This window comes from Dermacentor silvarum, chromosome 6, assembly GCF_013339745.2.
Source record: "Dermacentor silvarum isolate Dsil-2018 chromosome 6, BIME_Dsil_1.4, whole genome shotgun sequence".
Lineage (NCBI taxonomy): Eukaryota > Metazoa > Arthropoda > Arachnida > Ixodida > Ixodidae > Dermacentor > Dermacentor silvarum.
In genome coordinates this window covers 31,919,372-31,935,550 of record NC_051159.1, presented here as the reverse complement: position 1 = coordinate 31,935,550, position 16,179 = coordinate 31,919,372, and the positions used below count along the sequence as shown (strand labels likewise).

Below are 16,179 nucleotides of genomic sequence, written 5' to 3'. Positions count from 1 at the left end.
TATCAGCTGTATAAACTTGGACATGCAGGAGCACCAGCAACGCGCAGAACTGTTGTCGACGCCGTCGGCGTTTAGCCCGCGTTCGCACCGAACACCCGCGGCGTTGATGACTGATGCCGGTGGCTCTGGGGGCGGCTCGGAGGTTTTCGACGAGATCAGAACAGTACACTCGTCGAACAGCATCGGAACTCTTTACCACCCTCTCGCCACGCAACATTTTATATCAATAGGCATTTGGTGCCGCAGCTAAACGTCGCCTCTCCTTCCTCCCTCCCGTCCCCCACGGCCTTTCGCGCGACGGAAAAAGACGCGTTTGCTCCATATATATATATATATGGTGATTGTAAAAGAGGTAAGTTTTGGCACGTAAAACCCCATAATTCAATTCAAAGAGGTAAGAGACGCTTAATTCTGCAGCCCTTCAGGGAGCATGGCGCAGAACGCGCGTTTGCTCTCCGCCGTGCGTTCGCTCCCCGTGAAAGCGCACGTCCCTCGCGCCCTTTCACTCGCACATACAGCATACGGCGCTTGGCGACGATTTAATCACCGTTGACGCCACACGAAACCTCATGGTGGCGGTGACTTCTTCTTTCTTCTTTCTGGGATTTTACGTGCCAAAACCAGTTCTGATTATGAGGCACGCCGTAGTGGAGGGCTCCGGATTAATTTTGACCACCTGGGGTTCTTTAACGTGCACTACAACGCAAGCACACGGGCGTTTTTGCATTTCGCCTCCATCGAAATGCGGCCGCCGGGGCCGGGATTCGATCCCGCGACCTCGTGCTCAGCAGCGCAACGCCTCAGCTGACTGAGCCACCCCGGCGGGTCACGGTGGCGGTGACGGCGACGCCGACGGCAGAAATCCGCTTTGGAGTGCCCATATAATTGCTATCGCAATAAAACTGGAGGACGCTTAAGCTTCTCCTTTAAGAGTAGAACGCGACAGCGTTATCCGGACCCGTTCGCATCACATCGTTCGCATCCGCCAAGTAGGCTTCATTCACTGCAACACTGAACGTCGAAAAGCCAGCTTACAAAGACCAAGCTTACACCGATCCCCTTAAAGTCAGCTTCACTTTTAAAAAAATGAATTGCTGGGAAGACCTTTTTCCAGGGACAATATAAGTGGTCTTATAATAAAATGTGAAGGCCCTAGCACCTTTTTCATCATTTTAATAATTGTTTGCTATTGCCCCGACGTACGTGCATGTCGAAAGCACATTATCAGCAGAAGTCCCAGGAGGAGGTAATAAACTTTATTGAAGACAAGAGGAGGGGGGGGGGGGAGCCGAGGTCAGGCAGAGGGGGCTAGAGTGGCGTCCAGCTGGCCGCGACCTTCGCCACCCAGTCCGCCAGCCCGGCTTGGGTTTGAGCGTTAGTAGATTTTAGTACAGAGTCCCACGCCTCCTGTGAAGGAGCTTGCCGTAGCACATTTCTTGGGGGAGGATTATTCCTACAACCCCATAGAATATGATTCTGATCAGCTGGATCTGTGTCGCAATATTTACATTTTGAATTATAGTCGCCTTTGGATAGATAAGATAGAATTTTGGGGGAGCAGAAGTCCCAATTCAATCTACCGAGGCTGTGAGCGCCATTTGGATATCATTTTCGCAAGTACCCGAGCGCGCGGCGGTAGGTCTGGCAGTAATGCTGGAAAAGGGGTTTGTGTTTGAGTTTCCTCGCAGCAGAATTAAGTTTGTCGTACATGTTTGGAATATGTTTATCTAGGTCAATTACTCACAGGGGACCCTGATCATGAGAAAGAAATTTACAGAAGAATAAAATTGGGTTGGAGTGCATACGGCAGGCATTGCGAAATCCTGACTGGGAGCTTACCACTGTCGTTGAAAAGAAAAGTGTACAATCATTGCATTCTACCGGTGCTAACATATGGGGCAGAAACTTGGAGGTTAACAAAGAAGCTCGAGAACAAGTTAAGGACCGCACAAAGAGCGATGGAACGAAAAATCTTAGGAGTAACGTTAAGAGACAGGAAGAGAGCGGTGTGGATCAGAGAACAAACGGAGGTAGACGATATTCTAGTTGACATTAAGCGGAAGAAATGGAGCTGGGCAGGCCATGTAATGCGTAGGATGGATAACCGGTGGACCATTAGGGCTACAGAATGGATACCAAGAGAAGGGAAGCGCAGTCGAGGTCGGCAGAAAGTCAGGTGGGATGATGAGGTTAGGAAATTCGCAGGCGCAAGCTGGAATACGCTAGCGCAAGACAGAGGTAATTGGAGATCGCAGGGAGAGGCCTTCGTCCTGCAGTGGACATAAATATAGGCTGATGATGATGATGATGATGATGATGATGATGATGATGACATTCAAATTACAATCGGACGCCGAATGGTAAACAATCCGACGGTGAAATCGCCACCAAATGGTAAAGCCATACGTTACCATTTTTCTGACGGATTTCACTGTGAGAAATTCCATTTTTCTCACCAAAACCTCGCACCACGTGGAGGGTGTGCACGGTTGGGGTGATTTGAGGTGGTTGGGGATGATTTCCTCCGCCACCGACGCCGGATTTTCTGCTACACGGGGCCCTTAACGCTGTCGCGTTAAAACTGTGCAGCATCTGGTTAGCATTTTGCGTCAACAAGACCCTGCACGAGCTAAAACCAGAGTAAATAATTTTTTTCAGCCATGGACATATCTATCGAGTCCGAAAACGTTAAGGGTTCAAACACCACGTGATATATATATATATATATATATATATATATATATATATATATATATATATATTGCAAAAAGAAAAAAACGGGTCTAACAATCAGAACGGACATTGGGCAGATTGCGCGAACATTATTAACGAAAGCAGTCACGATTTTATTACCGTGTTGTTAAACGCTCCCTAGGTCACCGATGCTTTTCACCTAGCTACAGTTTATTAAGATACTGGTCGGGAAATTTCACTTCTAGAGGCCACCTCTTAATGTAGAGTATTGCTAGGGCGTCCTATGTATTGCGGAACTTGCACTGCAAACTTCTTGGAATGAATCGACGAGATGACTAGCTAAAATTTAGTAGTAGAGCATGTTTTGACATGAAAGAATGCAGAAACACTACTGGAGTTGTCCAAGTATGCGTAAGCATGCCCCGAAATTTTGTTTGGCCCACCACAAAAACAAGTTGGCCCATCCTTAAATTTCAGTTGGTACACCCCCAAATTTCTACTTGACCAGCCCCCAAATTTAGGCTGTGCCACCTCCTAATTTCAGTTTGCCTACCCCCATATTTTAAGCTGGCAAACCGCCAAATTTAAGTTGGCCCACCCCAAATTTTAGCTGGCCCACCCCCATCCCCTTAAATCAAGATGGCCCACCTCTAAATTTAAGTTAGCCCATCCACAAATTCTAGCAGGGAAGAAGTTTGGGCGTGTTGGTAGGTCATTGTAATTTTAACTGGGATTCATAGCACTAAAACGACACAAGGACGAGGAAGAACACGGGACGAGCGCTAACCCAGCCTGTCATCGCCACTCTGCACGGAAGATCTTGCACTTTTCTGGCTATGCTTGGGGGGTTCCCTCCGTCTTTAAACCAAGGCAGAAGGCATGAATGCGATAGCAACCAAGGCATGAATGCGATAGCAACACAGCAATGTCATACGAAGTAAGGTGAGCTGCTTTGGTAGCAATATGAATTGTAGTAAACATGAGCTGATTAAGTAAGCAGGTGTGCTGCGGCGTAAGTAGACCGACATGAAGAGAGACTCGATGACCACGAGAAGGCGCGTGTGAAACGGTGGTGTTGATGAGAAGCGCTTCCCGTGGGCAGCACGTGCGAAGCGACACACCTGTAGTGCTGCACTGCCGATCCGGGCAGCATTGCATGTGTAGCGTGCGTTGGAAAATGTGGCCCGTTTATTACTAACTGAATGAACAAGCGTGGTGTGAGCGCGCAAACAAACATGAATAGATCACACTGAATGACTGCAGACAACGATTGTCAAAACGCTGGCAGCGAGCCCATACGCTGCCGCGGGCGAAGGTACGTGCGGTCTATCGCTTCAACAGAAACTGAGCGGCGAATGCACGGCGCATAAAGGTCAGAGCCGTGTGGAGATAAGAGACGGTGCGGGCGAGCGACGAGCGCGGTTGTTGGCAGAGTAGAAGTGCGCCCCCCCCCCCCCCGCGCCCCCTCCGGCGCTGGCTTCCCGCTTCCTTGCTTGCGCGTGGGTGATTGAGTGCGTTCGCTCTCCGTGATAGCGCGCGTCCCCGCACGCTTCCGCTCGGGCATACGGTGCGCGGCGAAGATTTTATCTATAGGGAACCTCACGGCGACGACGACGGTGACGGCAGAAATCCGGTTGAAGTGTCCATATAATTGCTATCGCAATAAAACGAACATAATCGCCAGCCATCATCACTTTCGCTTCGTGCGGTGGCAACATCAACTGTAACTATGCTAATGTCATCTGCTGTGTAAGTTACCATTCGTTATTACCCGGGCACATTTTAGATATGGAAATCCTCCTTGACTCTACAGTCTTTCATGACCAGGCAGTAAATTTGCCATCGAACACACCTTAATGCACTTCTCTGGGTTTGCATTTGCTGTCCTGGTGCTGATCTCACTAGACAGGCTGTTGCGCCTACACTCGGGAACTGTGCTGGCATCTCACCACCCTTTTTCCTTGAAACAGTGCAACACTACACTTCTCTGGAGACTACCGATGACTCAATAGACTGGAATATGCTTCACTTTGGCCCCAACATACGGGCTTCCTAGAAGTCCTATGTACCAACTTTGCTAGTGAAATTTCAGAGGTGCTTGGATCTTTCACCTAGCAACATAGCTGCACTTCTCTTGTGGATCACAAAATCGACTCTCGCACACATGCTCCCATCCACCACAACCATTGGCATGTTTCCGCCTCTGAGCGCACTAAAGATTACAAGTCTAGTGAAAGATTTGTTGCAGCGGGACATCATATCTTGGTTGTTCAGACCTAGGTCATCCACACTAGTTCTCGTGAGAAAGAAGGACGGTTCTGCACCTTTTTTTCGTAGAATATCACTGCCTAAACAGCATAATCAAGACGGATGTGGCCTCGACGATGTTTTAGATCGTCTTCATGGTGCCCGATTTCTCACTACCCTCGTCTTCCTTTCAGGCAGGTCCAGCTCGACCGAGACAATGCGGAGAAGACTGCTTTCCTCACGCCTGAGTGGGTGTACCACTTTAACCGTTTGGCCTCTTACCATACCTGATATGTTTTAACGACTGGTGGTCCAGTTCTTGGACATTGAAGTGGTCAATGGCGCTGGTGTAGTTGGATGTTTTTATCGTACATGCTAATATGTTTTCCGAATACCAAGGACAATTTGAGCTGGCCTTGCACAAAGAGTCGTGATGCCCACTTCTGCATCCATACTTCCAAGTGTTTCTTCGGTTATTTCGAAGTCACCTACTTGGGTCATGTTGTGAGTGTCAACAGCATTAGCCTTGATCTGTCGAAGTTAGAAGCTTTGGCAGCCACTCCGCCTCATAGTATGGTCAAACAATTTAAAAGTTGTTTGTGTTTCACCTGCTCCTTCCACCGTTTCACCCCTGGCTACACCGTTTACTCTGCACACCTCCATGAACTTCTGAGGAAAGATCAGCACTGTCGTTGGGATCTGGAGATGGAGTCCACCTTCCAGAACATTAAGATGACCCTTACGTCTCCAATGATGCTTGCGCACTATCGGGAGCACACTCTTAGCATAATTCACACTGATGCCTGTGGACTTTGTCATAGAATAGAATAAACAACTCGACTAGGAAGAGAACAATAAGTCTATTGCCTATGCCAGCAGCTGTCTCAGTGAACCATATGATAACTGCCTCGCTTCATAACTCCGTAGCAATGAAAGTGAGAGCACGCTCCCTGACGTTCAACATACAGTGCGAGTGTCGCGAGCAACGAGAAGCAGACAGCACGCGCACTGGACTTCAACTTCCAGCGTGAACTCTGCGAGCAACGACAGGGGCCACAAGAAGTTGCAACGGGCGCTCGAAGAGCGAGAGAGAGAGAGAGAACGTCCGAAGTGGAACTTACAGCGCGAGTGCCACGAAGACCGATACAGAGATACAAAGAGCACGTGCACTACCACTCAGCCTCCAGCGCGAGCGCCGCGAGCAATGAGAGAGAGAGTACGAACGCTACCATTCAATTACAATGTGGTGCCTCACTTGTCTTGATAAAGAAATCCGGTATAACAAAGAAAACTGTTCGGCCATGTCCTTTATCTCTAAACCTCAAAGCCCGAGATTTCTTTTAGAAATATTGTAAGTGAGCGTTGGGCGTGGCAAGGTACCATGTGAGTCTGTTCCTATTGAAAGAGTTATGCCCGTTACACACGGGCAAAGTAAAGTGCACTTTGAGCGAATGCACTTCGCGGCTAGGGTCATTCGCAGGCTGCCACACGGGAACGCTTACTGACACTTAGTGCAGAGCGCACTCGCCGGCGAGCGTGTTCGGTGAACTCACATCGCGGCGGCGAAGTGTGTAGCCTCGTTAGTAAAGAGTAAAAAATAAGTAAAGTGGAAGGGGGTTTATTAATGCCGGACGGCAGGCGGAAGTATTGCACGACGGGCACAAAGACCTCAGCCGGTGTGCAAGGTCTCAGCCGGCGTCAGCAGTTCGCGATCTACGCGCGCACCTCCATCCAAGACAGAGTCCCACTGCTGCGTCCGTTGCTTCATCCCCACTACAGTACCCCGGCGGCGAAGGGAAGCCATCCTGGGGACTCAAGGCGACTTGAGAACAAGGGGGTCATGATATGGCTTTAGGCGGCTCACGTGGACCACCTGGCGTCCAAGACGACGCTTGTCGGAGGTTGGGTTGAGCGGCTCAATAACATAGGTGACGGAAGATAGGCACTCGGTGACGCAATAAGGGCCTTGGTACTTGGGGGCAAACTTAGGAGTCAGGCCAGGGTAATGAAACGGTATGCGGAGCCATACGAGGGAGCCGACGGCGAAAGCTTGTTCAGTCAGATTGCGGTCATGGCAATCTTTCTGGAGGGCTTGGTTGTCTGAAGTAAATGAACGGGCCAGCTGACGACGTTCTTCAGCACATTGAGCCATTTCAGAAACTGGGCGGAATTCGGAGACGTCCGGACGATCTGGCAAAATGGTGTCGAGATTGGTTCGTGGTTCGCGGCCATATAAAAGAAAGAATGGGAAAAAGCCGGTGGTCGACTGTGTCGCGGTATTATAGGCGTAAGTGACGAACGGAAGAACGACATCCCAGTTAGAGTGGTCAGAAGCAATGTACATGGACAGCACGTACATTGCAGCATGTACATTGCATTCCACATACCTCGTTAGGTGGTCCACTGCGACGATGACCCATCTGTTACCAGCGGCAGAGCGCGGAAGTGGGCCATAAAGATCGATTCCGACACGGTCGAAGGGTCGTGCAGGACACGGTAAAGGCTGCAGGAGTCCGGGCGAATGGGGAAATGGTTTCCGTTGTTAAAACAACTGGCAAGACCGAATGTATTTTCGGACATAGGTATATAGTCCACGCCAGTAATAACGTTGGACCCGCCGCGGTGGCTTAGTCAGCTAAGGCGTTGCGCTGCTGAGCACGAGATCGCGGGATCGAATCCCGGCCGCGGCGGCCGCATTTCGATGGAGGCGAAATGCAAAAACGCCCGTGTGCTTGCGTTGTAGTGCACGTTAAAGAACCCCTGGTGGTCAAAATTAATCCGGAGCCCTCCACTACAGCGTGCCTCATAATCAGAACTGGTTTTGGCACGTAAAACCCCAGAAAGAAGAAAGAAGTAATAACGTTGGCGGAGCCGCTCATACGTTTTCAGCGCACCAGCGTGAGCATGTTAGGGGTCAGCATGAAAGTATGCGCAGACATCGGACTGCATGTGGCTAGGGATGACAAGCAGCCATTTACGGTCATCCGGTCGATAGTTGCGACGATGTAATAGTTCGTCCCGTATCGCGAAATGCGTTGCTTGACGGCGAAGTGCACGTGGATGTGCAGAAGTTGGCGGTGCGGAAAGAACATTCAGGAGAGAGGCGATCCAGGGGTCTTTTCGCTGTTCAGATGGCATGTCTGTGGCGGTCAGAGCAGCCAAGGCAAAGACACCAGTTGAATGCGGCTCTTCAGCCGATTTCACGGGAGATCGGGAGAGCGCATCAGCATCAAAGTGTTTTCGCCCCGATCGGTACACCACGCGAATGTCAAATTCTTGCAGGCGAAGAGCCCAACATCCAAGGCGACCAGAAGGATCCTTCAGGGAAGCCAACCAACACAGAGTGTGATGGTCAGTCACCACGTCGAAAGTGTGGCCGTATAAGTATGGACGAAACACGCTCATTGCCCACACAATCGCCAGACACTCTTTTTAGGTTACTGAGTAGTTGGATTCCGCCTTGGTGAGGGCACGGCAAGCATAATTTAGCTACAACATACTCAGAAAATCCTGGTTTGAGTTGCGCGAGTACTGCACCATGACCGACACCGCTGGCGTCTATGTGTACTTCGGTTGGTGCAGTCGGGTCGTAGTGGCGTAGAATGGGTGGTGAGGTAAGCAGATGCCGTAATGTAGTGAAGGCGTCGTCGCAGGCTTGAGTCCAATTTGATAGGTCACCAGGGCGAGCAAGTAGCTTCGTAAGTGGTGCCATTATGGCGGCAAAGTTCCGGACAAAGCGACGAAAATATGAGCATAAGCCCACAAAGCTGCGCAGTTATTTTAGTGTAGTCGGCTTAGGAAACTCCGCAACGGCGCGAAGTTTGTTAGGATCAGTTAGTGTTAGGATCAGTTTGTTAGGATACCGTGTTTTGACACTACATGACTCAGTATGGTGAGCTGGCGAGCCCCGAAGGGACCCTTCTTCAGGTTGAGTTGAAGGCTTGCGTTGGTAAGGCATTGGAGAATCGTGCGCAGACGGGCGAGATGTGTAGCGAAATCGGGGGTGAACACGATGACGTCATCTAGATAGCAGAGACAGATCTGCCATTTTAGACCGCGTAAAATGCTGTCCATCATTCGCTCGAATGTTGCAGGTGCATTGCAAAGTCCAAATGGCATGACTGTGAATTCGTACAGGCCATCTGGTGTGACGAACGCGGTCTTTGGACGGTCACACTCGGCCATCAGGACTTGCCAATAACCCGAACGCAAGTCGAGCGATGAGAAGGAATTTGGCGCCTTGTAGACAATCGAGGGCGTCGTATATGCGAGGAAGAGGGTAAACATCTTTTTCTAGTAATTTTGTTGAGACGCCGGTAGTCCACACAAAACCTAATGGAACCGTCTTTCTTCTTGACCAGCACAACGGGGGATGACCAAGGACTACAGGAAGGCTTGATGACTCCACGCTGAAGCATGTCGCTAACTTGTTCCGTAATTATACGACGCTCCGCTGGTGATACGCGGTAAGGGCGCTGGCGCAAAGGGGTGTTGGTTCCGGTGTCAATTCTGCGAACAACGGTGTTCGTTCGACCTAATGATGCTTAAAGGAAGTCAAAAGAGTTTCTCAACTCATTGAGAAGGGAAATAAGCTGGGCAAGTTGATCCGGAGCGAGGTTACTGTCGATGGCAGGGGAAAATACGTCAGAGGACACGTCATCGGATGCAAGGTGGGGTGTCAGCGCGTTCAGCTCAGGGTTCGGATTGGGCTCGTAGGAATCAATAGGCACGATATCATCATCGTCGACTGACTGAACGTTGCCAAGCGTCTCATTACGGCGCAACGTGACAGGGCATGAGGTAGCGTTGGAAATAAGTATTCCGGAGGCATCCTGGTGAAATGCTAGGACGGCAAATGGCAGCGACGCATGGTGGCGGCGACTGAATACGTCAGACGGCGTGAACAGAACTGTAGTTTCAGTAAGGGCAGCACAGTAAACAGCAAGAATGACGGCACTGAGAGGGGGCAGGTCAGTGTCAGCAGCCACGACAAGCTTGTCAACACTAGACACGGGCATATGGGCAGAAGGTAAATCGCCAAATACAGAAAGTTCAATTTGAGCGTGAGCGCAGTCTATAACGGCGTGATGGCGCGACAAGAAATCCCCACCCAAGGATCACATCATGAGAACACGAAGTCAACACAATAAACTCAATGTTGTACAGTACGCCGCCAATGACGACCTTAGCCGTGCATGCTGCAATCGGATGGATTCGCTGTGCGCTTGCAGTACTTAGGCAAAACGCTGTAGGTGGCGTTGTGACTTTACGAAGTGAGCGGCAAAGTTTCTGACTAATGACTAGTGGCACCGGTATCGACGAGCGCAAGAGTTCGTATACCTTCAACAAAAACTTCGTCAACGTTGGCTGGGGACAAGCGAGGACTTACACAGGTCGACGACGTCGCAGCTCGTGCCTCCGGAGCTGCGGCAGTCAGTTTTCCGTCTCGGCGGTGGGTCGGCAACCCATAGGTGACAAAGAACGGCAGCGTGGCGAGGGTGAGCGACGGGAATCAAAGTGTTGAAAGTCGGAGTCAGGCTGGGGGTCTCGTGCATATACCTCAGGTGGGGCGTCTTGTGGAGTGTAGTACCGGGGGCAGAATGAATAGTCGCGGTATCTTGGTGCACCCGAGGCAGCCGCGAAGCGCCTACGACAGAAGCGTGCGACGTGACCGGGAATTCCGCAAACGTAGCATATCGGTCGATTGTCAGTAGTGCGCCACGGGTTGACGATGTGCTGCTGTGCACCAGGGAATGGCGTCGGTGGCTGTCGGAGAGGTTGAGGGGCCAACCTTGGCGGTCGACGCGGTGGCATTGCAGCGGCAGCCGCATAAGTGAGTGGTGCGGCAACAGGTGGCGGCTGAGAGGCGGACGGCAGCACCTCGGAGACCTGCTCCTGAATGACTTGTCTGAGAGACGGCGCGAGATTGTGCGTAGGCACTTCTGGGGTCGGCAGATACGATAAACACGAGATCTGCCGTGCCACTTCCTCACGCACATACTCTTTGATTTGCGAGAGTAGCGTCTCGTGATCACCTCCGATGGTTAAACCGGCGAGGGAATCGTCTGGTGTTGTCGGCCGCCGCACTAAGACGCGTTGCCTACGGAGCTCGCCAAAGCTCTGGCACAAGGTCGTAAGCTCAGCTACCATGCGTGGGTCCTTTGCCAGCAGCATTTGAAAGGCGTCGTCGTCAATGCCTTTCAAGACGTGCTTTATCTTCTCCTTCTCGGGCATAGACGGATTCAGGCGCTTCCACAGGTAGATGACGTCTTCTATGTAACTGGTGAAATTCTCGCCTTGCTGCTGCGCACGTCCGCGGAGGCGCTGTTGGGCGCGGAGCTTGCGCACGGCGGGGCGGTCGAACACGTCTGCGAAGCCTTTCTTGAACTCACTCCATGTAGCGAAGTCGGACTCATGGTTGTGGTACCACAGGCTTGCGACGTCTTTGAGATAGAACGACACATTCTGCAGTTTCGATGGGTCGTCCCACTTATTTTTGCCGCTCACCTTTTCGAATGTGGCCAGCCAATCTTCCACATCGTGGTCGTCTGTTCCACTAAAGAAGGGAGGGTCACGCAGGCGCAGCGCGCCGGTTACGTCGACCTGCGGAGATTGGGCGGTGGCTTGTTGGGTGATTTCGTCAGGCATTGTCGGGGCAGGTGGTAGCGTCCGACTTCGGAGTTCCAGGTTCGCAGACCCAGCAGCTCCACCACTTTGGAAGGGGGTTCATTAACGCCGGACGGCAGGCGGAAGTATTGCACGACGGGCACAAAGACAGTCTCAGCCTGCGTCAGCAGCTCGCGATCTACGCTCGCACATCCATCCAAGACAGAGTCCCACTGCTGCGTCCGTTGCTTCATCCCCACTACAAAAGTATTATTGAAAGAAGAGTCAGGAGTAAGTTTTAATAACATTGTTTTAAATTGCTAACGTTCCAAGATAATAAAATATGCCACAGCGCAAAAGAAAGACAGCAAAACACTACTCTCGCTGTCGGGCTGTTCACGACCACGCCGGGTAATGGCTGCGCAGTTGTTTGGCGGATCGAGTCGTTTTGACCGTTGCTGGTCAAGTTGCCGTTGTTGGCGGCGCTTGTAAAGGTTGATTATAAATGTTGTTCCTAACAATAATAAACTGTTTTCGTGCACACGCTTTTATATTAACAAAGATATGCTTTCCCTTCTTGCTCCCGATGGCCATGGCCATCAATTTGAAAGAACACTTTTCTTTCTCGTGTAGCAGCGCGCCGCCAAAGTGACACTCAGCGCACTGAAGTGTACTCGCTAAAAGTGCACTTTAATTTGCCCGTGTGGCACTGGTATTAAAGAAGCTCGAGGCGGACGATCTTTTCGTGTCATGAATTTTCCTCAGGTTGCACGATTTGTTAAATGTAACGACGGAGTTAACTACGGTTTTTTTTTTGGTTCATTTATAAGGTTTTTTCTGCCTAATCCTTCAGGATAAGCTTTTAGTTTCCGCAAGAAAGTCAACTGAAAGCAACAATGTGAATGACTTTCAAAACTCGGCAAGCCAGCCAGTGAACAACGTTGGAACTTTATTTGAATGTTGTTTAAGTTTCACTTTCGTTCTTTTTAACAAGCAGCAATTCCTTGGGCATTGAGGGTTTTGTGTTAGCTGATGTGCTGCTCCTATTTCGTGTGACACTTTTTTTCTTTCATTGATGCGTATTTCGAGGGCGATTTATTGGGGGGGGGGGGGGGTAAAGGTTTTTAATGTAGCTTGATAGTGTTTTGGGCTGCTGGAATTATCATAGAGTTTTTTAACAAACAAGGTAAAATTATTGCTTTTGCGCAAAAGCGACGTGATGCCACTGGCCCGAAGTTCTTATATTTAACTATTTCTTCTGGCGAAAGTCATGTCGTCTGGTTGTATCAGCCCCGTGCATCGATGCAACTACTGCGCTGTAATTCCGCGCATTTCAAGGTGGTAAAAAGAGCAGTAAATACGCTTTGCTCAAAATCAGCTGTCCACAAATTGTGCTCACACCAAATGCAGGTTAGTTTTACTAGCCAAGTAAGCCGCATTTGGCAGCTGGCTGCCCTTTGTTGGTCGAAAATTCTGTAGAAAAAGACACTTCTGCGAAAAATTAAAGCATGGAACTCGAAGGGTAAGAACAGAAGCCCAACGACCTAAGTTGAGGCCAGAGGCTAAACCCCGTATGCGCATGGGGTAACACAAGATTGAAAAGGTTGCTAACCATCATGGTGTGCCTCTAGTTTTCCTGATTGCAATATGCTTTCTAAACGGTGCCCTCGAATTTTCTGTGAAAGTAGGCTATATTGGTACACAAACCATGCGAAGCGCTCCAGAAGTGTAGTTTATTTCATTCCCATGTCTTGCGGTGGAACGTATATCGGCCAAACCGCACGCTGCTTGAACGACCGCTTGCGGGAGCATGCGCAAAAAGTAAGCAAGAAATAGGACAAGGGTGCATATAGTGCTACCCCATGCTACTGCCTGTGAGTGTGAGGGTCGTTTCTCGAGGACGACCAGGAGTACGAGGCAGGAGTGGTAGCGCTTCTTCAAGAATTGCACTGGGAGTGTTCTTTATCGGAAAAGAACATAGACTGTTGCATAATCCAGCCGTACATGCCACTACTAACCTCAGAACACGACTTCTTGTGAAACCGTTTTAATGTACACGCGTTGTTTTTTCGGATTGGGCTTTATTTATGTTTATTGTGCACCAGCATGACATGATATAGTTTTGTAAAGCTATTCACGCTAATAGGTTTGTGAATGTGCGTACTTTAGTAAGATGTTTCTTGTGCCTAAATTTGCACATATATTTGGTATTATGAATTACGCCCCTGATTCTCACAGCCAATAATATTCACGTTAGTTTTTTTTTCTATTGCCTTTCTCAGATTTTCCTTCGTTACTCGGCTTAATATTGATTATGCCACAACATAGGGCGGTTTGCGTTTTTTTTTTCAAATATTATCCTGACAAAGCATTGTCGCAACCAAGAACTAGCACTCATAGAACTGTTTAAACGTTAAGAAACACTGGTGCCGTTTGTCTAGGTTCTGCATTTCTCTTTCCTCGTATGCACTTGTAATCGCTAATTCATTAATTTGAAAAGACTGAAAACTTGAAAACCATAAAAAGTTAACTACACACCGCAATAGTCTCCATGTATAGAGTCCCTTCTCTTTCAGAGAACGCTCCATATGGCGTACGGGTAAACGCGGTCAAGTAAGTGAAATGAATCTACGCTTCGTGCACATACCAACCGCTTTGCTGCCAAGCATGTCGCTGCACTGTCATTTTCAAGAAAACATTAAAGGAATAATGAATTTCCATCTCATCAGCTTGTTTAGCTTTTATACAATATATTCACAAATATAGTTTCAAATTAAATCAGGGCAACATCTGACTTCAATCAACCTGGAAAACAAGGTTATTTACATTTATTTTTTATACAAATACCATTATCTTAATGCAAGACATAGCAGGATAGGTACAGCTGGTGAATACAATTCTAGGACATGCTACAACGAAGTGTATATACAATGTTCTAACTTTTAACATGTTTAGGTTAAAAAAAATTGCGTAGCTTGCACTGGAGTCGCAATGCTAAACAGACAGTGGAGCTGATGAGCACCTTGCTAATCTTGGCTTTTAGGCTAGGCTAAGCACTACCAAGTCATCTCCAGCATTTTCCGGAATTTATTGATTATTAATCGATTAGCTATTGCTTGGTTAATTTATTTAATTATGTGGTTTTATGTGTCAGAACCACGACCTCATTATGAGGCACGCTGTAGTGGGGGAATCCGAAAATTTGGACCACCTGGGGTTCTTAAACCTGCACCTAAATGTAAGTACATAGGCGTTTTTCGCATTTCGCCCCCATCGAAATGCGGCCGCCGTGGCCGGGATTTGATCCCGTGACCTCGTGCTCAGCAGCCCAACACCATAGCCACTGAGCAACCACGGCGGGTGTTTTGATCGGCTATTGATTGGCTATCGCAAGGTATTGGCCACAGATTTGGGCTAGGCTAAGCACTACCAAGTCATGCCCAGCATTTCCCGGAATTTATTTATTTTTTGTCGATTATTGATTAGCCATTGATTGGCTTTTGATTGGCTATCGATGACTGACTAACGTTAAGTAGTCCCAACCATGCTTAGCTAGGCTTAGCCACGCTCAGCTTCGCTAGTTCACAGGGGTATGTGCCATTGCACTTCTACCCTTTCTGCACTACCGCCAGGGTCGGCCCACATTTTCTGTTCGCGGTTGACGCATTACGCCCTTACGCATTACGCTGTTAAATATAGCAAAACCATCATATGGTAGGTTATGAAAAGTACCATCTAATTCATTACACAATTCAACGGTTTCAATTCACAATCCATTCCATAATTACAGGTAGGACCTCAAGCGCACAATATATAGCGGCTGCATGCACCTAGTTGGCCGGACAGAAGAGTTGCAAAACCTGATAGGTGCTGAAATGACCGGCGTTGAAGGCACTATCTTGTGTGGCAAGGAAATTCGCTTACAAGTCTATCGGTGCTCTAACGAAGAGTTATATGTGGGTGGCTTGCACTGTCGCTCAAAAGTCGCCATCATACCTTTGGCACAGCCTCATATCTCTGACTGTAGACACAAATATATAGGAATAGAACACATCCATACCAACGATCAGATAATTGAGAAGCCTGCGAAATATTAGCAATTTCTATCTGCTGCCTTCGCAGCTTATGTTGACGCGTTCAATTCAGTAGGGATACGAGCAGTCATTAAGGCTTTGTGTAATAATAAAGAACAAAAAGCATACATAGTATATAGGGTAATATTTAGGGATTCCAAAGCTTTCATAGTTCTTCACGGAAAAATCGGTCAAACTAAGTAAAAAGTTCATTAGGAAAAGGGACACTCTCACGAACGCTATTCACTGCATGCTTTGAAGATGTATTCGAGGTTCTCGACTGCTACGGTTTGGGTACGAGAACGAAAGGGAACATGACAGCAACAAGCGGTTTTCCGATGGCATGGTTGTCTTCATCAACACTGGTCAACACTCGAAAGAAATCATTTTACTGAGTGGCAGAAGCCTGATGGTAGGGTTGAAAATAATTGTAGAGATTTTTAGTCATACAATGAAAGCTCTGCTAGAGTGTATTTAACCAGGTTCAGAAGCCACAGTCAACAGGGGTGGGCTGAAGTAACTTTCCAGGCAAAAGAAAAGAAAACAAAAGATTATTTGC

The 16,179-nt window shown here is 48.7% G+C and overlaps 1 protein-coding gene across 1 annotated transcript in view; it reads left to right on the top strand.

The window, feature by feature from the left end:
• Window positions 1–16,179, top strand: part of LOC119455385 (uncharacterized oxidoreductase MexAM1_META1p0182-like) — a 91,455-nt gene that overhangs the window by 62,623 nt on the left and 12,653 nt on the right. The window contains exon 7 of the mRNA XM_037716785.2: window positions 14,124–14,160. Within this exon, the coding sequence (XP_037572713.1) occupies window positions 14,124–14,160 (37 nt within the window). The remainder of the gene's footprint in view (window positions 1–14,123; window positions 14,161–16,179) is intronic.